Source organism: Gobius niger, assembly GCF_951799975.1.
Source record: "Gobius niger genome assembly, chromosome: 10".
Lineage (NCBI taxonomy): Eukaryota > Metazoa > Chordata > Actinopteri > Gobiiformes > Gobiidae > Gobius > Gobius niger.
In genome coordinates, this window is record NC_136861.1 from 35,086,596 (window position 1) to 35,109,873 (window position 23,278).

General features: G+C 43.6%; 1 protein-coding gene and 1 long non-coding RNA gene across 2 annotated transcripts in view; both read right to left on the bottom strand.

Moving 5' to 3' along the window:
• LOC306969683 overlaps window positions 1–23,278 on the bottom strand; it is a 437,728-nt gene that overhangs the window by 223,040 nt on the left and 191,410 nt on the right. The window lies entirely within an intron of this gene.
• The window catches only part of hoxb9a (homeobox B9a), a 31,957-nt gene continuing 30,105 nt past the window's right edge, over window positions 21,427–23,278 (bottom strand). The window contains exon 2 of the mRNA XM_079565361.1: window positions 21,427–21,909. Within this exon, the coding sequence (XP_079421487.1) occupies window positions 21,674–21,909 (236 nt within the window). The 3' untranslated portion in view covers window positions 21,427–21,673. The remainder of the gene's footprint in view (window positions 21,910–23,278) is intronic.

Here is a 23,278-nt window from a genome sequence, read left to right on the forward strand (position 1 = left end):
ATGAAAAAGTGATGAAAAAGTGATGAAAAAGTGATGAAAAGAAAAAAAGTGACCAAAAGTGATGAAAAGAAAATAAAAGCGACAAAAAAGTGACAAAAAGCGATGAATTGTGATGAAAAAGTGACAAAAAAACTGACGAGAATGTGACAAAAAGACTGTCACAAAAGAGCAACAAAAAAGAACTCAGTTTTGCCAGTCTTAGCTTTCAAATGAGCAGTCACACTGGCTTCCAGACTGTAAACTTTTAGATTTGGTTAAACCTGAACTGGAGTTGAGTAAAATCTCTATAAAACTTGTTTCTCGCTCTCACAAGACCCTCCTCCAGGAAGTCTCATCTATATATCAAACCTGACTCAAGTGCAGGTGACGTCTGGAGCCTAATAAGTCATGATTGTGTTCCTTATGGTTGAATGTCTCGCTGCCTGTTTTCTAAGGCGTGGAGTAATGCAGACGCAGATCACCTCGTAACTGCGGACCATACATCGTAATATTTGGATTAGACGGGAGCTGGAGACTCGTAAAGTTGCGCGCGTTTGAATAATCCAACGGTATTATCCCGAGGCTCCCGCTCCCCTCGTTGCTCTGGCGCTGGATAAATGATGTTCGGGATCTCCATATTTCCTCTGTCTCCTCCAGCCCTCCCCCCCCCCTTCCCCCGGCCGTGTTTGCTTTACAGCCGTTTAGTTCTTAACCTTCACAAATTTATACGCTATAAACTTTTATGGCCGTCATATTCTTTTATTGCGCCGGATTCCCCTTTCCCCGGCTTTCTCGCGAGCACGTCGGGTGTGGGGAGGGAAGGGGCGGCTGGAGTGGAGCGGCTGCAGGTTCAGGGGCGCGGATTGAAGCCCCATTTTTAGGTTTTTGGACATATTTGGTAATGAAGCAGGGCCTCGCTGTGGGGTGGGCAATCCAGGGGTCTCCTTGGGTCCTCAAGCTAAAGGGGCCCAAGGAGATTTGTCGTGCAGAAGTGTTTCAAATCAGGCAAAAGTTCTGAAGTCGTCGTGTTTACTTTTTCTTTCATCGATGGGTTGGATGTATGGAGCTCAAGTGTCCCGCCCATCCTCCAGAATCCTCCCGGTGCCCAATGTAAAAAATCCCACTGGAAATCTCCCTATACTTTATGGAAATTTCAGATAGTGAGATTTAAAATGCTTGAGAGAGGCTCACATAGCGCAGATATTATATGAAAGAAACTACTTCATACTTGAAACTTTTTGGCTTTCGTATTTCAAAATTGTTTGTTTCATGAGCGACCACTATTGTTCTTAAAAACATTTTTTATTTTTTCATCCCATACCGATCTAGAGGGATTTATATTATTATTGGTACTACCCTTTTTGACTCCAAAAAGCTACTCTCATTTTGTAACTTCCATCTCTGTTCACACTGACCTGATACTGTCTTTGCGCTGTTGCTGACGAAGCCTCTCAATTTCTAAGTGAAACTTGTACAGATGACGGTTCAAAGTGGAACTAAACACAGAATAATTTTGTTTTCCGCTGATAAACTGTAGCCTATATGAGACATCCGAGGAGTAATTAAGCCTAGGCGTTAATTCAACCTGGGAGACGACTTTCAGCATCACATACCTCCAGCCAATGATCGCTTCTGAGAGGGCCACACCTCCACCTCAGCCATCAGCATAAGAGCCGCACCTCCATAGCAGCCGATCATCTCCCTCGGTCCTGCTTTTAAGCCCCAAGCAATGTTGGGATGAAAAGGTTTAAGTGCGAACAAATATGAGATTCAAGCATTCAAGCAAGTCCGGATCAGGGACCAGTAGAGATTATGGAGAGGTGGTTACGCAGTGATCGCGTTGGTTCTATACGGCTCCAGCTGAGGTGCTCTTCACAGGCCGTCAGTCCATGTAAGAAAGTCGTCTACAAACCACTGAACTACTGCTACTTTGTATCAAGAAACCAAAGATAGGCTTTTAGGTAAGTGTGGAAAAAGAGATGATATTAAAACTGAGTAGCTAAATTGCTTAATGCATAGTGTCGGATTCAATCAGCTAAAAAGACATCAATGTGTAATATGACTGTTCTCAGATGAGTTGAAAGGGCAAAGGTCATCTCATCTCGGGAACTCGGGCATCAAAATGATCTCTCAGTTTCCCAGTGGAAAAATATGTCATGAGGCGGCGTTCATGTGCAATTTTCTACTTGGCAAGTGGCCTTCACCAGAGTTACGAGACCACATGAAGGCAGCATACATATGCCTTTTAGTCACGTGACTTGTGTTGTTATGGCCGCCAGCTGGCTAAAAAAAACTATGCGTCTCCACTGTCACTGAAGATGCTATGTCCAAATACATAGCTCCTCGGGCAGATGAGCAGAGGTGATACTTAAAGGTGCATTATAGAACTTTTATGTGAAATAAATGCCTTTTTGTCAGTGCGTATTTGACCTGACACCACTTCAAAGAACAAAACCTGCCCTGGAGAAACTTTTGTGGACATTAGCTACATCTACTGAGCTACAGGCCGTACAAACCTCTCCAGGAGAAAGACTTGAACCACACTCCAAACATCTAGCCTTGGATACAACATGTGCCAGAGCTCAGAGCTGAGCCCTGACTGTAGTTGTTCCTCATAAATGTGAGCCGCACGTGTGTTTATTGTGTTGAAGCTAAATGCTATCCGCGGTAGAATGCTAGCGTCTTCAGCAGCTTAAACATTGACTGAGGCTCTGGGGCCGTCTTTTTAAAGCTGTCTTCTTGAACAATGATTACGATCACACACAAAATGCTTCTGTAAACCTTGACTTACAGGGCGAGATTATGTGGCATTCAGTTGTCTGTCAGTTGTGCTATAAATCTGCACTGTCCTGGATCTGCAGCCGCTCCGGTCTGCAGGATTTCACCCCCAGCTCTCTCTCCGACGCTGCCCTGCCGTCTTCCGCTGCGGCGTTTTACGACAGTCGGCGCGTCTCTTCTCACATTTGGCACACACGCGCTGCTTCCCCACCCCTCCACCCCTGCTTCTTTTTTATCCGTGAGCGCGACCCCCAGTGCGTGCAGGCGAGGCACATCCTGCTCCTCTCGTGATGTTTGTGTGAAAATAGGAAGTGTGCAAAAAAACAAGGTAAGAAGTGAGCGGGAGGGCGCGCGTGATGGGTCCACGGGGACTCACGCACAGCCGGCTGCGTTTTCAATCCGCGCCCGGGGCCCATGAATCAGGCTGCTCCGAGGCCCGGCCCCGCTGTCCGCGGCCCTTTTCGCACATGGATTCATTGCGCTCCAGCGGTGCGCCTGGTGTGGGCTCACGCTGGACGCGCAGATGGGCATGGATGATGCATGGCCGCCGCCGCGCAGAGGTCTGGGAACCCTGGGTTTTAAGGGGGAAAGACTTACTAAAAGATAAATATTTTAAGATTTTTCCAGGAAACTTCCAGGAGTAGTACTTTGTACCTCTACACTGTAAATCCATCTGTATTACTTCATCTTTGACTTACTAGGACTTGTGAGTAACCCTAACCCAATTTAAGTTAAAAAAAAAAGTACTTTACTCACGCACTGTAGTCAGGTTTACCCGGAGATCTCTAGATTTGTCATGGGAACTTGTTGGTCAAGTTACCATAACTTAGCCTATTGTTGTATGAACAGATGTATTCAAATAAACAACAAACTTGCATAGGAAAAGCTAATATTTAAGTAATCAAAGTAATCAGAACAAGAAATTCCAAGTTGTCAGAACAAAAGAACTTTGTACGAGTTAGCGTTGCTTGGAATTATAAGTGCATATGGTTTACAAACTATTCCAAGTAAACACAACACATTATTTTTGTCGTCCTTTCATCCAAAGCCAGTCGAATCTTTTATGTACTGAAGTAGACTACATGTACTTGACTGTTTGAAGTAGTGATTGTAAACTTCCAGGAGTAGTACTTTTTACCTCTATACTGTAAAATCCACCTGCATTAATTCATGTTTGACTAGGACTTGTGAGTACGGAGGCAATTTAAGCAAAAAAAAAGTACTTGTTTTCACCCAGTACTTAATTGTAGTCACTGTAGTCATGTTTTCCCCGTGTTCTCTAGATTTTTCATGGGAACTTGTTGGTCCAGTAACTGTAACTTAGAAAATTAAGTTTAAACTCATGTTGCCTGGCAAGTAAATAGCCAATTGTTTTTAGATGTATTCAAATAAACAAAACAAACATTCACAGGTTAAGCTAATATTTAAGTATTCAAAGTTATCAGAACAAGAAATTCCAAGTTGGCAGAACAAAAGAAAAAAAATATAGTGATAAGTACATGTATAGTTTAAAAGTCTTCTTTGTACAGGTCACTTTGTACTAGTTTGCGTTACTTGGAATTAAAAGTGCGTACGGTTTACAAACTATTCCAAGTAAATGCAACACATTGGATTTACAGTCTACTTAAGTATAAGTATCAATCTACTTACTTGAGTTGACAGCGTGAATACATCCACAAATATATTTATGTCAATGTATCACAAAATGTAAAAAAACAAAAAAAAGAAAAGTCCCTTGCACCTTCACCCAAAACAAACAAATGTTTTATGGTTCTATTTCCTTCAGTCTTTGGGTCACTATTTTTTTACTTGCACTTGAATAAATTCATTTTAAAGCAACATCGATCATAGTTGAACATATTTTTTATTATATTTACCCACCCCTGTCCATTTGAGGTCCCGACTCGAGCTTATGGTTGAGAATCCCAAAAAGAATCCCTTGCATACTAATTACTTTAGAAAAATAAGTAACATCTTTCTGAAATGCTGTGCAATGGCCTTTGTCGTCATAGTAACAGACTCCTTTTCCACATTGCAAAACACAGCACATGTCGGTGTAAACGTAAGAGACAGACGCTGTTTCGCGTTGCAAATGAAGCCTTTTTCTTCTCGTCAGACAGAACCAAGGCAAGTGTATCCTTTCGTATTCTTCTCCTCCCGAGTGTTTGACTGATGGTCTCTGGGCGCCGAGCTAAGTAGGTCCTTGTGAAGTCTGAAACCCGACTCTGCAGTTAGAAAACAGACCCATTACTCTCTCCCTCCTCCGCCTGTGAGAACATGGAGCTCATCGCGTCCGTCTAAGGTCTTACACTTTTCAAACCTGAGCCTGGCTGTGAGCTAGTGTCAACTGTAGTCTCCAATGGGGAGAGCGGTTGAGTTATCGACCGACAAACATATGTACTACAAACTCTGAAATGCAGTAATACAGTCACTTAGACTTAAAAGAATTTCCTCTGTTTGATGAAATGTTTACAAATCTTAAGAAATGTAATATGCGTTCGCTGCATTCAAATACAATATTCAGGCATTAAAAAGCATTACATTGAACTTCCTTCTGCCTGGACCAACCCTGTTATACTCATAATTTGACTGCATTTGGAATGTTCTTCCTCTGCTTGCTCTGTCGGCCCATGTGCTCGCCAGCAGCTAAGGCAGTAACACACACACACACATTCATACACAGACACACACACATACACACACACACACACACACACACACACACACACATACCCCCATCCAGCAGCCCCGGCTCCTCGTAATGAGTCCGGAATGGCCCGTGTGCATCGCCGCGGCCATAACTCTGCTTTAGAAAAATTTATGAATATGAATGATCCGGGCAGAGCGCCGCGTGGAGCCATGAGTTATGGGGAGCGGGAGGCTGCAGCTCATTGGTCCATGTTGGAGGGGGGGGTTGGGGGGTGGTGGGGGGGGGGGGTGTTCATGGATGTGCACAGTCTGTCATGAAAGTCCACCTCATTATCTGCGGCTGTAATGGGGGACTTTGGACGTATCGCGTGTTGGCAGGAACTGAACTGTGAAAACGAAAGAAATATCCATCGCGACGACGACGACACTTTAGTCACGCGCTGAAGGTTGAATTTAACCGACTTGGAAACCTACTGTGGCTCTGTGGGAAAAAATCTGTCTTTTCTTGTGAACCTTCTTGGTAGAGAAGCACTGATCCAGTTTTCTTTGCGTCCAGTACCGATACTGGGGGGTTTGAGTATCTACCAATATCCGATATTATACCAGGGGTCCCCTTTTCTTCAGTAAGACAGCAATAAAGTCGTATCTATTTTGCAAACGAAATTTTACACATCATATACATTATTGATGTATAAACTAAACATTACAGTGAGGACTGATATCCCTACACTAAATATCATTGGGTATGTATATGACTTTTGGTTGCATTAATACAAACAACTCACATAAAGTGATCTGATCACCTGATCGGGCCAGAGCCTCCACAGAGCTCCAGAGCCGGTGAATAATGGACTGAGGCTTCAACTTTTTCATTGCTGATATACAAAATTCAGCCTGGTTAAAAATATGACCCCGCCCAGTGTTGTCACATGGGTCATAGCAATTTTTAGAAAAACAAAACGAGGTGCAAAGACGACATAAGAACGCTGTTTCCAAAGTGTCTTTTGGAGTTGCCCCTGGAGACCAGGGGGTGGTGTTACAGCAATGTCAGCTCCCTGCCATGAGGACCAAAGAGAAGGGCTTTCCTCACCCATTGGCGCTAAACCACAGAGGGTTGCATTTACAGTTGAAACTCAGAAAATTAGAATATCGATCAAAAGTTCATTTCGTCAGTTCATTCAAGTTCATTCAGTTCGTTTTGTAATTCAACTAAAAATGTGAAACTAACATGATATAGACTCATGATATGCAAAATCACATATGTCAAGCCTTTGTTTGTTTTCATTTTGATGATTATGGCTTACAGTCCATTTTCAAAATATTCTAATTTCATGAGATTTTGAATTTGTTTTTTTTAGATGAGCCATAATAATCAAAATAACAAATAAGGGCTACACAAATCTCACTTTGCATGTAATGAGTCTATCACATATAAAAAGAGGGCTCTAGGCTTGCTCCTAGAGGCCATAAGCGCAACTGCAGGTGTCGTAGCAGGTTGCGATTTTTTTTAACTTACTAATTGCCCGTGAGAGTAAATACTACGCCGACAGAAAAGACAAAGGGAGAGAGGGATATTGTACATCCAATTACACAATGAAGATTTTTTTTTCACTCAAATTTGGCTGTAAATACTGTTACAGCCCGCAGTTAGCTTTGCCCGTTAGCCTGTTAGCTTCTTCTTCGTGATACCATTAGTGTGTATTGGTGACTCCGGTCCAGTGGCAGTCAAGTTGCAATTGTAGTTTTCTGGCCAGAGACACCAGGAGGCGATGAAAGACCCCCCAATCATCCTATTAACACTTGTATTACCCCCCAGAGGGACTACGGAAAGGATTTATTAAGGTAAACAAGTAACTTAGACCTGCTTTAAAGATATTCTCATGTTCCCAGTTTCACCTGTAACCATGCTAAACTAGCTCTGACTGAATGAAAGGAGTGGGGGGGGCTGCCTCAGAACAGCATTGCGACAGGTGACTTAGTCGGCCCCGCCCACTGGACCATACAACAGAACAGAACAAACAGAACTTATTATCTTCATTCTCTTGTTCATGTAAATAATGAAAACACCACACTCCTGTTTGAAACGCATCGATTCGATTGTGTCGTTGCTTCAGTCGCGTTCATGAGAAGTCGCAATGATCAAATTTGTCCACAAGATGTCAGTGTTCAGACAGAATGAAGCGGCTCTGAAGCTCTGAACCTTTTACGAGACTTTATCAGGGAAAACATCATTGAAGACCTGTGGATCGGGTGCAAGACATCCTCTGGAAGACGTTTGTAAGGAAGAAAGTGCAAGAATCCCTCAAACTAACACTGAAAGGCTCTTGTCTGCCTAGAAAAGTGTTGATGACTGTGGTACTTTGGGCTATGAGGGCTATGAGGCTTTAATTTTGTAGGTTCTCTGTTTTTTACCCCCCGTTTGTGTCAACTAACAGCGATCGACACACAGGAGTAAATCTTTGACAGGATTTGTGCGCGTTTCTTCCAAAGCCATACAGCATTTCCCCGGCTTTTCTTTCCGCTTTGGAATGTTTGTTTTAGCCGTAAATCAGCTCGGCCCAGTATTCGCGGTGGATTTTTTCTTTTTTTTTTTAATGCCTTTTATAGAAATACCAATAAAATAACACTTACGAGATACTAAAACACCGTAAAGTCGACACATTGTGGAGAGTTATGGGGCAGCGGTGTTGAAGTACGCGCTCTCCGGTCCACGCGCTCCAGGACTCTGTAAAAACACCAGCGTTCACCGGGCAGGGGCTGTAGAGAGGGCTTTGGGTCACTTGGGTCTTGTTAAAAAAGCATAGGGGCAAAAGGAAAAAAAAAGGGGGGGAATAGAGAGAAGGTAAAGAAGTAGAATGTTCCAAGTTACAGTGGTGATTTTAATAGCTATAAATGAAAGAGAGTGAGTCAATACATTTACACAGCAGTTTGTCAGAAATGTCACACCGATATCATTAACCTCTTAACCTCCACCTTAACCGAGCACATTTCCTCCAGTTTAGCTTCACACAAATGTAAAATGACTGGAGCTTAAAGCCTATAGGCCTTTTTGTAATCTGATTTGATTCTTTTTAATCACTTTTTTGCAGTGGCGTGCCGTGGTGTCTCAGTCAGGGCCTTCAGTAGCAAACAAAAACAAAAACCTTTGGGAAGACTCGTTCTAACGTTCTTTTTGAGTGTGTGCGGTACATACAGTGTGGAGAGACACAGACTGAAGAGGTCGGTGATCAAAGCAGGACGAGACTGGAGTCTTAAAGGGCTGTTGGGGGAGGGAGGGAATCCGTAAACTATTCGGGGGCATTGTTTTCTTTTTTAGGTGAATCTGGATTGATATCCAGAATATAGACTAACCATATAAATGTCTGCAATTTTAACCATTTTGCATTTAAAATAACTCCAAAAATGATTCTATCGACAGACATTTATATGGTTAGTCTGGTGTTATAAGTGTTTTTCCTCAGGTGAACTGTGGAGCGGGTCAGACTCTTTTTAATGCAGGCTAGCTGATACCATAGAAATGTGCTAACCTTGCACAACCCTGGCGCCAAAGAACTGCATGAATTAAAAAAAAAAAAAAATCTCCAGAAATCATCAACACTCTGGATAACTAGGAAATGAGGCCCTATGTCAAAAATCCTGAAATATCCCTTTAAGGCAGGGGTTAAAAAAAAACAACGTCAGCTTATAAAGGTGTTTCCATGGAGCGCTTCTATACAAGCACAGTTTTGGACGCGATAATTGTATAACTCTACTCGGTGCTTCTGTTCCCATCACAAAGAGCGCATTGACCACACAATGACGACAATGTTCACTTTCTAGAATTTGATGTCGTAATCTCAATCTCGGGTTGACACTGATTTATCTTTTTTATTTTACCAGGAAAGTCCCATTGAGTATAACAATCTCTTTTCCAGGGGAGTCCTGGCACCAGGGGAGAACCTATTGTACATGTTTTAAGGGTATGGTAAACCGGAGTACCCGGAGGAAACCTACGCAGACACAGGGAGAACATGCAAACTCCACACAGAAAGACCCGTCCAGGTGGGAATCGAACCCAGGACCTTCTAGCTGTGAAGCATGAGCGCTAATCTCTACACAACTGAACTTTGAGACTGTTTGTGTTTCATGTGGATTATCCCAATAATGACATAGATATTATCCAAAAACAAAGACAAAAAAGTTGCAGTTCAAACTATTGCTGGTTTCTAAAGGCCTATAATATTTGCAGGTGGGCAGTATGTCATATTATTTTGTTTGTGAAGAGATGTTTGACGTTGTACAGAGAGACCATGGTCCCACTCAATTATATTAATGACCATTTTTGTAATTCATGCATTTTATTTTTAGATATGACTTGTGAAAGTGTAATGCAGTTAGCAACAGCTGGCTCCTGCCACCAAGTGTGAGATCAACATAGTCTAGAACCTGAACAACCTTTTTTCCACTTGTCCGTTGCCGGGTCGTGGGGGCAGCCATTGGAGCTGCCCAAATCACATTGCACCAGCCCCTTATGGCTCCTCCTGCAGGTGGTGGGTCCACAGAAGGACGGCCTCATGGTTCAAACCGGGCCTGTTGGTCTCTCATAAGGGGCTTCTGGACCGCTCTTTGTCTGACTCGTCACCTAGGACCTGTTTGCCATGGGAGACCCTACCAGGGGCACCAAAACCCCAGGATCATTCGGGCGCTCAAACCCCTCCACCACGTTAAGGTGGCGGTTCCAGGAGGGGCCACATGAACGCAACCTTTTAAAATAGATTCATGGGTTGCTGGGCGAACACTGTGGACAAATTTGACCTTCTGATGTTCTTAAAATTGTTCAGAATCCAAAAACTAGAGGGGAAAAAAGCAACAGGAAGCTGGTATACGTGCAAGACTGCCACACGTGCCTTCTATCCAACTCTTGTTCTGGCTAATGAACGTTCACTGGAGAATAATACATATTAACGGCTTTGTTGTACAATTGTACAATGACAAATAAAGCACTAAAACAGAAGGTAAGCTATTTAGCTAACGTGTCTGTACAGCGGCTGAACGCGATCAGTCAGCAAAATCCTCTTTTACAACCGCGGTAAAATATGAATCTGGTGTGACCTGCCTGTTTTAGTGAGGAATGTCCTCTCTCTCTTCTGACCAGTCAGAAGCCAGACGAGTGTTGACGTCACATTAGTATACAGCCAGCACGTCTTCCTGATGTGTTAATCAAAGTAAGAAAATAAACGTGACTTGATACATGTGGTGTCTTTCATCATGGCAGTCCTTAACTGAACAAGCTTGTATAGAAATGTAGAAAGCCTTTGAGGAGCTGCTTAAGAAGTCCTTGGAGAGCTCCCGAGCTACAGGATGGACTCCTCGGATTAGCGAGGTCCATGATCAACATTAGCGAACCTACAGTCTTCACTTCTCCCACCAGATGTCGCCAAAAAAAAAAAGCCTTTGTCGTCGCTGAATCATATTGTACGACTTCCCCTGCGCTGTACATGCACATTCACTGGGGCGCTGTCAGTGTGAGATTTACAGTGGCCCCGGGGCCCCCCTCCTGTCTCCCTCTGAGGCTCCTGGAGAACATGGCGGCGGTGGTGGAAGATGGGAAGGGGGGGGTTGCACTCCTGGATTTAATGAAGGTGGGACCCCGGGCAGACCTCGGCGAACTATCACAATCATCCCCGCTCAGCCGCGCGTGGTTTACGAGGGGCCGGCTCCCAGGGGCCCCACCACCACCGACAGGATCCGCGGAAATCCCACGAATCCCTGATTGGTCCGGGCTGGGGGTTGGGTTTGTATCGGTCTCGAGACGTCCGCGCTCGCGCTCGGATTAACGGGTTAGCGAGTTTACGGTTTCCGACAAATGAGAAATGTCGCTCCCGCGCGGCGTTTCGGCGAAAGAAACGTGTGGCCCTTCCATTTCATTGTTCTCCATGATCACTGCTGAGGCTCCAAGTGCAGAGGGGGGGATCTCTGTCCCTCATGAAGGCCTGACCTGGAGTTGAGTTCACTTTCATTCTGGGATGTTTGAGTGATGTCTCATTCAGGCCTCTCACAGACAAAGGGTTGGAAGAGGCTGCAGTCCAGGGATCTCCAACCAGCAGCTCTCCGGCACTTTCTTGATCGCTCGCCAAAGACTTTCTACATTTCTTCACACGCTTGTCAAGTTACATTTAAGAGGAATCGTCTTTTTGTTCTGAACATTTGAACAGAATCTCCAAACGTTTAGGTACAAAAAGTAAAGGACAAAATCCACGTAAATGTCTTTAATTTTGTTGAAATATCTTGGCTACAAAAATGCAGGCGTGTATCAGCTGAATGGCTGTTTCACCCGCTTTGTCGAGCTTTTCCATAACAAAGGCCAGAGCAAACAGGTCGGACCAGGTATAGGTTTTGGGACCGACCTCTGGCTGTGGCCAAAGCGCAAACCCGTGTCTGATGTGACGGACTCTCGTCTCTGATTGACAACAAGAGAATGGACAGTCCTCACTATTGACACATAGGTCATAAGGATTTAATACTAAATACATCATACAGCTGTTCTAAAAGGGGATTTTGCTGATATTAGCATTTAGCCGCTGCTGGCATTGCTTTAGCTGGTGTTAGCATAACATTTGCATGTAGCTTACCTTCATAGATGTATTTAGTGGTTTGTTTTCTGTTTTATTACAGCTTCCATAACCCCCACCAGAGGGCAGCATTTGTCCACATTTGTTCTCATCGTGGCTCCTCTGTGGGGGCGCAGCCCACAACAAGTGTAGCTCAATGAAAAGAACTGTTCTGTACAGAGGAGCAAACGCCTGGAACTCACTTTCTTTTTTGCATAGCCAGCCAAACTACATGCTTTTTCATAGATATTTCAAGACATATAGTCTGGGAGTAAGCATGATCTCAACGATTTCCCAGTGGGCGTGATCGACAGATGGCATGAACCAATAGATACGTCGCTAGAAACCACTGGTGGGAGCTAATGGGGATCCTAATAAAGAATAAAGAATAAATGCGTGTGTGTGGTGGAAACAGAAAGGTCTGTGGGGTAGAGTCGATACATGCACATAGATCGTGGCGTGCGTGGTCGGGGCGCGCTATGTGGAACGACGGCTATAGTTACACACAAGTGTCTTTGAAGCAAAAGTAGCTCTCCCAATATTTTTGTTATGTAAAAATGTCTCACTGGGTAAAAAAGCTTGGAGACCCTTGCTATAGGCCAATGAATGAGCAATTAATTCACAAACATCCTCAGCCATAAGCAACGTTTATAACATTACAGGACTCTTGATTTTGTGCGCCGTGTGCTACGACTGAAATGGAAAATGTGTGAATTCTACATTTTCACTTCTTTCCCAAACTTTGCCACATGGAGTAATACTTGAACTGTCCATATTGCCTTTGCTTTCAACATTTATCACTAAATGTTGCTAGAGTCATGATGCACAGGTTTCATGGGGCTAAGGGGAAGGGGTAGAAGTGTAGATCTGTCTGTCTGTTCTTCCAGTACTCCCATTAATCCATAGCATGTGGGGTTCATGTAGCGACGGAGCAGTACATGAGCCAGCCGCTGGGGGCGCTACTGCTCACAGCCCAACAGGTGAAGCAGAACCTCTACAAATTGACTTGAATCATTTGCAAAAAAAACATCGCCGCTTGATCTCGTATCTTCAGTAATTGTAAAAGGCTCCATATTGTTTCAGTCGCTCCTTTTCTTCTGTGGTTTTGGCGGTTTGGACACAGTCTCTGGTGGAGTCACATGTCCTTCATGGAGGGGAGAGGGGCTCTGCAGGTCTTCTCTGCTCCTGTGTACTGAAAGAGGAGAAAGAATAAGCCTGCATGTTCACATTTTATTCTCTACAGCTCAAAACACTCAAGGTGAGATCTGCAGACATCTGAAGGTAGATTTATTTTGTATCAACTGTATTAGCAGTTGAAATACAGCAGCATGGAACAATAAAGCGTGCATTCCTTCATTTTAAACACTTTAACGCTCCATAAAAGTCTCCTGTAAATATATGTGTGTTAAAACAACCAATAAAAGCTTTATAAGACTGTAACACGGATTTACAGAGCATGAACTCCATTGTGTGTTTGTTTTAAACCTTTGGGACCTGTGTCTGATATTTCTTTTGTTGCATAAGTTGGCCTCTGTGGCTGCATTGGGGTCAAGGAGGCAACAGGAGCAGGCAAGTTTGCATCGTGTAGGGGCAATTTCGTCATAGAGCCGAACTGCAACATTGTAGCCCAAAGAAAAGACACATTTTCTGCAAATGAAATGATGTAAAACATCACAAGTTATATGTTGTCCGGGGACCACCAAGTAATTTTCTCGTAGGAGAGGTGTGGTTTACGATTGTCCATAGCCGTTTATCGAGCGCTACGAATGTCTGTCATATGTGTCTGCACGTAGCCATAGCCAATCGTATCATTGTATCAGATGACGTGTGACATACCTTCTGTAAACTTTCGAGCTGAACTATTTAGAACATGGTCTAAAGCTTGAGCAAAAGATGGCGTCACAAACTACAAGCTTCCATAAATCGAATAGCGTGTCATCGTCTTGCCATCCTTCCTGATGCTGTGATTGGTTCCCAAATCCATGCGAAGATTTCGTCCATGGACCCCAGAATGCTGTAAAGTTAGATATTATTCGAGTGCACACAACAGCATTTGACCAAGTCCAAGGATGGTCTGCAGGAAATGTAAAAAAAAATACTGACAGTATGTCCCACATTTTACAGTACTTAATCAGGTATTTCATCTCTTATTTGTGCAACAATGTTTCTCAAATTCATCTTGGGGGCCAGGGGTTCTATGCTGGAGGGCCATATTTGGGCCTCAGGCCTGACGTTGCCCTCCCCTGTTGTATAAGCATTCATGTGGCATACGAGTCATGCATACACTACAAATGCTATTGATTCAAAATAGACGGGAGCGGGAAGGACATGAAAGACAATGACCTGTTGTTTTGATAACAGTGATTTAGATCTCTGTTGAGTGTTTTTAATTCCAACTAGGGCTGCACAATATTGAACTAACTAACGTGTTGTGCGAACTCCCTCTCTCTTGGTACAGCTGCGTTTTATGCCTTTTCATGGTTTCTGTGCTCCACATTGTTTAACTGGATTATTTTGTATGTCTTTGCCGTGTTTATGTGAGGGTCAGCATTTACTGCATAATGGTCCTGTTGAACTAATTGGACATGTTTAACTTCCAAACGTGTACGTTCAGTGCATGTTTTTTTTCTCGGCAGAGTTTGCAAAGAAACGCGTCGATCTCAGTCCGGTTAATGACTTCAGTGATGTTTCAAATAGTGTGGCTTCTCGTGACACTGATATTGCATCACATTATATCACGATATGATATTTTTCCGATATATTGTGAAGCCCTAATTCTACAGTCATAGATATGGCAGAGATATGATGTAACTCTGCTTTTGTCCCCTTGGACAACAGATGGATATTAGCTTGAAAAGGCGACAGTCTGGTACAAGCATCACGAGCTTAATGTAATTGTACTTTGTCCTGATAAATAAATAAATGGAAAAAAAGATCAGATCAGGACATAGAAAAGGACGCAAAATAGACCAGAATTGGACTAAATTGAGTCGAAACTGGATGTAAACCATGTCCAAATTTGAACCTAATTGCATTACTTAAGCATAAAAGGCATTATCTCAAATGAGTCTAAATTTTACAAATGGCCTGCGTGGCTATCTGCAAAGGTTCAAAGTAAAGACAGCTGGATGTTTTCATGTTGCTTTTCAAGGCCAACCTGGACTGTTTCATACGACCGTGCACAGGTGTTAAAAATCATTTATGAGGCCAATCGCTGCTTGGGCTCCCACAGTTTGGGAACCGTCCATGTGCATAATAACAACCCAGTTTCACAGTCTGTTTATTAGACATTTTCATCCTTCCTATTGTTCAAAAGTAAAACAAAATGTGAATCAGAATATTCGGCTGTTTTGTGTTATTTATTGACAGTGGAGTCAAAGTCCTGCATGGCCACACGCAGTTTGACCCAATTCTCTGTTTTTTGGGGGATGTGACGCGTGCTGATTTTACCCCACAGGAATGTCAAGCATCCGACTTTTTGCCCACACAGTCCAGTCCCTCAGCTCGCGCGCTGCTGTGGTCAGATGGTCACGCGCACGCGAGGCGAGAGACAGCGGAAATGGCCTCGGAGACTCCGCGCTCATCTGGCACAAACACAGGAACCGGCGCGCTCCTAATGGCACGGATGACAACACCGCCTCCTCCTCCTCCGTGCGCGCTCCCACAATCCCTATCATCCTCTGCCTCCACCCCCCCTGCGCGCGGGTGGGTGCGGGGTGTTTATGGCTTTATGCCTTTATGACAGTCTTTTGGTGTCGCAGCCAAACGGACGCCCCTTTTCTCTCTCTTCTCCTTTTTTTCTTGAATTTGCCCCTTGAAGCCGCGCAGACTCGCATATTTCCAACACATGCTGCTCATCCGCTTTTGCGCGCCCCGCCCCCGCTTCCCACAGATCAACCAGCAGTCTCTCTCTCTCCAAGCATGTTCGAGGAGAGCTGCTTCGCTCCAATTTTTTTTTTTTTTTCCCCAAATGACTAGGCGCTCAAATCGTGTATGAAAATCGCCCTTCTTCTCTTTTTTTTTCCTCCGCTGATAAATCTCCGCTGATTACCTGCCATTGTCTTCGCCCGAGTTTAATTAGCAGATAGAACCATCAATCCGTGGCCAGTGGCGTGTCTTCTATAATGAGAAATGTGCGCCAGGAGAGCGGGGGCCAAGTGCGCACGAGGGTGACCGGATAAACCCGCGCGGAATTTGGAAAAACAGCGTGTGTAGCTAAACGCCGCGGCGCTGTAGAAAATGCGATCCATACTTACCTTTTTTTTTTTTTTTTTTTTACGCACGGCAATGATGTTCTCCAAAACGCCTCGCTCCTTGTTAGTGTTGAGTTATGCGTTTTTCCACATAGACAGGGGGGACTCAGGGTGGAGGGAGATGGTTTCATTTACCAAATTAAGACCATACGTTGAGACGATGCTTTGTAACAGTCACGCAAGCGTCATTTGGGGAGGTTTGCCGCGCGTTTTAGCTTTGTCATTTGCAGTTATTGTCATTTCTAGTGTATAGGCCTCCGTTTGAAACGCGCGTGGGTCCTGTCCACAACCCGGGAGGACAAACAGGCCAACATGTTGTGCAAAAATACAGACGAGAGTGTAGAATTTAACCTATGATGAGCGTTTATTAAAAGCGTAATTGCGCGAAAATGACGCTCCGAGCTTTTCTTTCTGAATTGGAAGTTTTCATTTGGTATAACGTTTGTTTTTGTTGTATTTATAGGGATTTGTACTTCTGCCTTCAGTTTTATTTCTACTTCTAGTTGAGGAACATTATTTATAAACAACCAACACGATTTGGCCACTTTTTCCACTCTGCGTAAATCTGTGATAAAAAAAACATTTGTTTTTGCAATTACTTATAACTTATCTTAGGAATCAAGGTCTACTTTGACTCATTTGTGATTTTTCATGGGAACTATTTTTCATCCAAATTCGCGCTCACGATGTTGGCCTGAAATGTCCAAACATTGGGCTTTATCTGTCGGGTTACAAACAACCCAGTCCAGCTGACGGCTCTGGAAACCCATTGCCACACTCCTGGATGACCGACAGCTTAGACATCTGTTTGATTTCGGCAAAGACAAATCTGGCTTTTACGCACGAAGCAGTTTTTGCTTGTGCGTAAATTGTGGAGTACCTTTTTACTTCCGCTTCGTTTACAAATTTCTGCAACTCTACCTCCTCTAAAACACATATGAAGTAAGTAACAGGGCGTGTCTGCAATAATTGTGGAATATGTGACGCTTTGTGGTGTGACTTGTGGTTGAGTAATAAAAGAAACAATCAAACATGGAGTGTCCGGAGGCGCTGCGTCGAAAGAACACGGCGTTTTTATTTATTAAAAGAGTCCAGTCCAGCTTCAGAATCCGAACAACAGATCAACACAGAAGACACATCACATGTAAAAAACAAAAGGACAACGTATCGACAAAACAATGCTCATAATAACCATTCCGATTCCATAAGAAAGACTAGCACGTTATGTACAATAAATTAGCAATAAGACATAATAGTAAAAAAAAAACGTCGATCCGTTTTGAATACGCGCTTTGCATTCCCCTCCTTCCCTGCTTTCATTCCCCCCCCTCCGTATCACAGACCGAGTAACAAACGATGAAACACTAGAAGACTCGAGGCATGCGCAGTGTAAACATTTGATTAGATTCTTTTTAAAGACTCGCCTGCGTTCGTTTGTTTGGCCACTCGAAATGAGCTGCTGTAAAGCGCAGTAAAAGCCAATGTCTGTGTTTATGACGCGCCCATAAAAGAGAGAAGGGAAAAAAAAGAAGTGCCAAATTGGACCCACGGCAGAATGAGACTGAGTGTGAGTGTGTGTGTGTGTGTGTGTGTGTGCGCGCTCCTGATGTATAGTCATGTGGGGGACAAACGCGAATGTACGTGCGCAAGAAGAAGACAAAAAAACAAACAAACAAACAAGACGAGATACGAGGAACGTGGAATGATACGTCAGGAAGTAGAGGTGGTTATTTGTTTGCGTAATGGAAGGCTGTGCGTGTTTAGAGCTCGATGTGAACCTGCATTGCATAGAAAAACGTCAGCATATAGAAAAATAAAGGCGGTTATTTCATCCATTGCGACAAATAAAATGAAACTCTTGTAAACATTGTAGCGCGTCTGGGAACTGAACAATATAAACCTCTTGTAAAGCAAAAAAAACAAACAAAAGCAAAATGGTGTTTAGAGGCATGAGCGGTCCGTGAATGAACTCGAGGTCTCGGTGCGTAAAAGGCCCAAGGACGGTGTGTTTGGAGGGTTTCCATTGTCTGTCTGTTTAGTGCTTTACGAAACTAGAGTGCAACTAAAGTATATCATTTTTTTTAATATAATAATTAAATTAAATACAAAAAAAACATATAAGAAAAGTTGAACATTGTGGCCCCAAAAAATAAAATAAATGACACAAGATCCGCCACAAAGCGCTGATATGTATTTGTGCTACGTAACATGTTGATAATTCCCCCCTATACTTTCATTCACTCGTTCATTTTTTTTTTTTTTTTTTACTATGAGGAAATTAGGGGGATGCGTTTCAATTAAACTACACTTACAGGTCCTGAATCCGTTTTTTTTTTTTTTTTTGCGCATAATTCTGAAGTCTAAGGATCGCAAAAAAAAAGCAGGCTAGCTGTTTTGTAGCATCACCGCAACACCTTAGCTCCACTTTGTTGGCGCAAAGTTGACGCAAAGTTGTGAAACGTTCTTGTGATGTCATCTCTATGGGGGGGAAATGGGATGTAAGGAATGTTTTATGAAAAGCAAGAATGAGCTCGGATTACGACTAGCAACTAGAAATTTAGTCACCACTGATTTCATCGTTTATAAACCAAAGAAAAACGGGTACAGGGTCTTTAGGTCTAGGCTTTACAATCGGGATTTATTTTTTTATTTTTTTATATGTTTTTTTTTTTTTTTTTCGTAAAGCATAATATTTACACAAATTTACTCGTATTTTTTTCATTTACGAAAAAGAATGTCGGCAGAAGTGTGAAATATTAATGAGCGTGTCTTGGTTTGGCGAATTTATTGCGTAAGTGTCGGAGTAGTTTTATTGGCCCTTCATAAATACAATATAATAATAATAATTGCCTACTAATAATAATACTAAAAATAATAAGAAGTGGACCTTGTGCATGTGTTACACGGGAACGCTCGGCCAAAAAAGTCGCTATCCACGTGCGTAAAAAGACATAAAACACGAGTGGGTGGCTGACGCTGGAAAGACCCGGCGCATCGACTGCCTTTAATCGGGTTCCAGCGGCTTGTGCTGACTCGGACCCTCGCTACTACCCCCCCCACCACTACCCACTGCCTCTCCCCTTCATCCCTCCCTCCCCTCCCTCCCTCCCTTCCTCCCGCGGGCCGCTATCTGCTCATTACTTAGTGCGTCAGCGCCGGTTAAGTGATGGCGCCGCTTTGCCGGTATCGCCGCTCCGCCAGAAGGAGAACGGTCCGCTCGCTCGCGGTCCTAATCAACGGTGCGCGCAATGAACAGACGCGGCTCATCGCGGGGTAGGGGTGGGGAGGGAGGGGGAGAAACCGATTCGAGCCCTGTTCCCCGTGCGTAAAATTAATGGCCGCGCGGGCTCCCCGACTCCCGACACCTCTCCCGAACGCGCTTGGATTTGTCGATAAATAACCAAATGAAGTGCGTGGCGCTTGAGGAACGGCGGGGCGGCGCGATGGGGGAGAAAGAGGCTGGTATCTTCGGCGATATCTTTTCAATTTCCAACCCCCGTCCTGGTCCCCCCTCGCTGTAGGTAATCAAGGGAGGGAAATAAGTAAGCGCTGTCTTTACAGGGGATGGTTCCGATTTCAGAATGTGCTGCAGCTCCAGTAGGCCACAAATTAAGTCATTTGATTCTGCGACTCAGCGTGTCGATCTATTGGGATCTCCAATCAGTAGACTTTCTCATTTGTATGTAGCACTATGGACGTACTGAACACAAACTGTATTAGTCTGGTCAGTATCGTACAATATTAAGAGGAAACTAAAGCTTGTGTTGAAAAATCGTGGCTAATGTCATTTTTATTAAAGGCCCTGTACCTGATTTTTCCCATGGATTGAGATTGAATCAATTTTGTCCATTGGTAGGCTATATTGTAAAAGCAGACATTTGTGCGTGTGGGAAAAGACCTTTTATAATACGTCTAAAAGCCTTTGTATAGGATGTGAACTCACAGCTAGTTGTTATCGTTTGAAACACGGCAAAACTCCTCCCTTAGGCGAGTCGGGATGTTGGAAACAAATTGGGAAAGTTAGCATAAGCTTGGACCACAAATAAGAGTCAAATGTCCTCGCTCTGCAGAGGAATAACTAAAGGAAGAGCCATGCGACCCCTATATGCAGACCGTTAGCGAGTCCGCTAGCCTGCTCAGTGTACTTCCCCTATAGCCGTTAGCATTTACAAACATCACAAACCATCCAGATGTTTACAGCGGTTGTCAACCCATAGATACAGACGGCAACGTATCATGTGAGGGGGCGTGGCCAAGCCGAGGGGGGGGGGGGGGGGGGGGGATTTTTCACAATCACAATTTTTCCCTCTGTTTCGCCGTTTTCTAGGGGATTATAAACATGTTTATCACACATCAAGAAAGTCAAGGCAAAATCCGGTCCATGTGGATGTTTTGCCACAGCGAAAAACGTCACTCGTTACCTTACATAGCGTGAAGCTAATGTTAGCCTCGCTAGCTACCTGGTCATTTTTGAAGTATTTAAGGGCTGTTGACCCACTTTGCTCTTCACCGTATCTTTGTATTTTCATTTTATAGAAAGAATTCTGTGTTTGGTGGAGAAATGGGAGCAAATGCTATTTTTTCTTTTCTTTGTTTACCCCCTCTGACAACTTCAAACATGACCATATTATTTCAAAAAATGCCGTCTGTATCTATTTGGTGCCTAATTATAAATCAGTACAGATGTTTTAGTATTTTACTTTAGGTACGAATTAGCGTATACAAGTAGCCACTTAGCTAAACGCATTCAGATACACATCCAGTGGCCAATTTTAGCATCGTGTTATAATATGTTCATGATAAAGAAACCACGGAAATGATACAAATGACATGAAACGGACTTGCCATACTTTAGTATAGGGCCTGGCTTCACCATTCATTTGTATGGTGATACAACGCTCATTTCAAACAGGTCCGGGAAGTTTGCTAACCGAAGAACGCATTCGTAGGAAAGTCGCTAAAAGCATTTCTACAATTTCTATGGTGCTCCGTCTTTCATTGTTTTTAAACCACACCAAAAAAAAAATCTGGTACGGGACCTTTAACTAAAAGTCTAGCTCATGGGAAAAAAGCACAGCGATTTAGATTCAGTTGTCTCGTCTTCCTCCTGTTTGCCTCTTCCAGCTGGCGACGTCTGAACGGCAATAAAACGTAATTCGATCCAGACAGAGCTCACTTTGAAAATATCGAACCATCCCCGCAGACTTTCTCCAGCCGACGACGCCAAAAGCCCCAAGAGTCGGACGCACGGATAAAGCTATATTGACCCGGTTGGATGTGGAGTCCTCGAGTTTACTAAAGTGTGTGCCCAAGTCCCAGTCCAGTCCCGGCCCCTTTGTGTAACAGTAAAACAGTCCGTTTTTTGTTTTGTTTTGTTTTTTGTCTGAGGAACGCGTCGTGCCATTTGCGCCCACGCACACGCGCTCAGTCCTTGGGCTGGTCCTTGCCCTGTTTCTTCATCTTCATGCGCCGGTTCTGGAACCAGATCTTGACCTGGCGCTCGGTGAGGTTGAGGGCGCGCGCCACCTCGTGCCTCCGGTCCCGCGTGAGGTACATGTTGAAGAGGAACTCCTTCTCCAGCTCCAGGGTCTGGTATTTGGTGTAAGGGCAGCGCTTCTTCCGCGACGAGCGCGCGTGGAGCCAGTTGGCCGAGGGGTCGTCTGCAAAAGACACAAGGGGGGGGGGAGACGAATGAGTACGATAAATCAAGACGTTGAGCACATGCTTTATTACCAATGCATATAAATCCCCCTCATTGGCCCCCGTTATACCCTCGACAGCGGGTACGGGAGTGTGAGCGTTGGAGAGCGGCGGAAAAAGGAAAACCACCTTCGCGCGTTTGTGTCGTTTGCTGCACAAGATTCGGGTCAGACTTGGACCAGGAGCAAGGCCGGATTCACGCAGGGGCTTACAGGGGCTAAGCCCAGGGGCCCAGCAGCTTGAAGGGCCCAAGTGCATACAGAGAAAAATGTGTGCTCAGTGCGGGCTGTAAACTAACTCCCTCTCTCTTTGCATACTCCCTCACATTCACATCCATGATCTTGTTGAATCCATGATCTTGTTGATCTAAATACATTAGTAATAGTGAACAAAGCATATCAAAATCTTCTCCCTCCTCCCATCCAGGAGCTTTTTGAACACAGGAAAAGTCAGTATAACCTCCGAGGAACTGCTATTTTCAAAAAAGCAAAAGCTAAAAAGAATAAAAAGAGTCGATGTATTTCTGTAAGAGGTGTTAATCTGCGGAACGACCTGGAAGATCAGTTGAAACAGTCCCAAACAGTCAAAGTTTTCAAAAAGTTGTTTAAAGCTTCAAAAATTCAAGAATATATAAGCTTAGGAGGAATAAAGTAAGAAAAAGAAATACAAAAATAATAATGATGACATGATTTAGTTTCAACTAAATTAACTTACAACAAATGTATGTATACATATTTGTTGGAATATTGAAATTTATGTTACTAACTTCAGATACATGCTTTTTTCTCTTCTGTTTAACACTTGATATTGTTCATTATTAATGTTTATTTTTGTTTTCTCTCGTGGAAGTCTGTAAACTGGGTTAGGCGTTATAAGTTTTCACTTCAGCCTAAACCCTTTCGGTCGTGTTGTCCACAAAGAATTGGAAATGTATTTACGTTTAAAGGAATGAACAGACCGAATAAACTACTACTACTAAACTACTACTACATTTATCAGATGCTTTGTTTTACCCGAGAATAAAGCAGGACTAAACCAGGACTAAGCCAAGACTAAACCAAAAACCCATTCATTCATCCATTCATTGTAGAAAGAGAGAAATCCGACAGACGTACAGTATATGTACAGGTGTTGTTAAGGCGCTATATAAATAAATATATTGATTATGGGGGACTCTGAGAAAACTTGAGCCCCGGGGCCCATTTTACTTAAATCCGGCCCTGACCAGGAGACACTACACTGCATTTAAGGGTTTTCTGGTTCAGGCATGGGTTAGTTTGGAGGGTTAGACATAATATAGTTCACTTAAGGTCTATGTTAGGGCTTTTA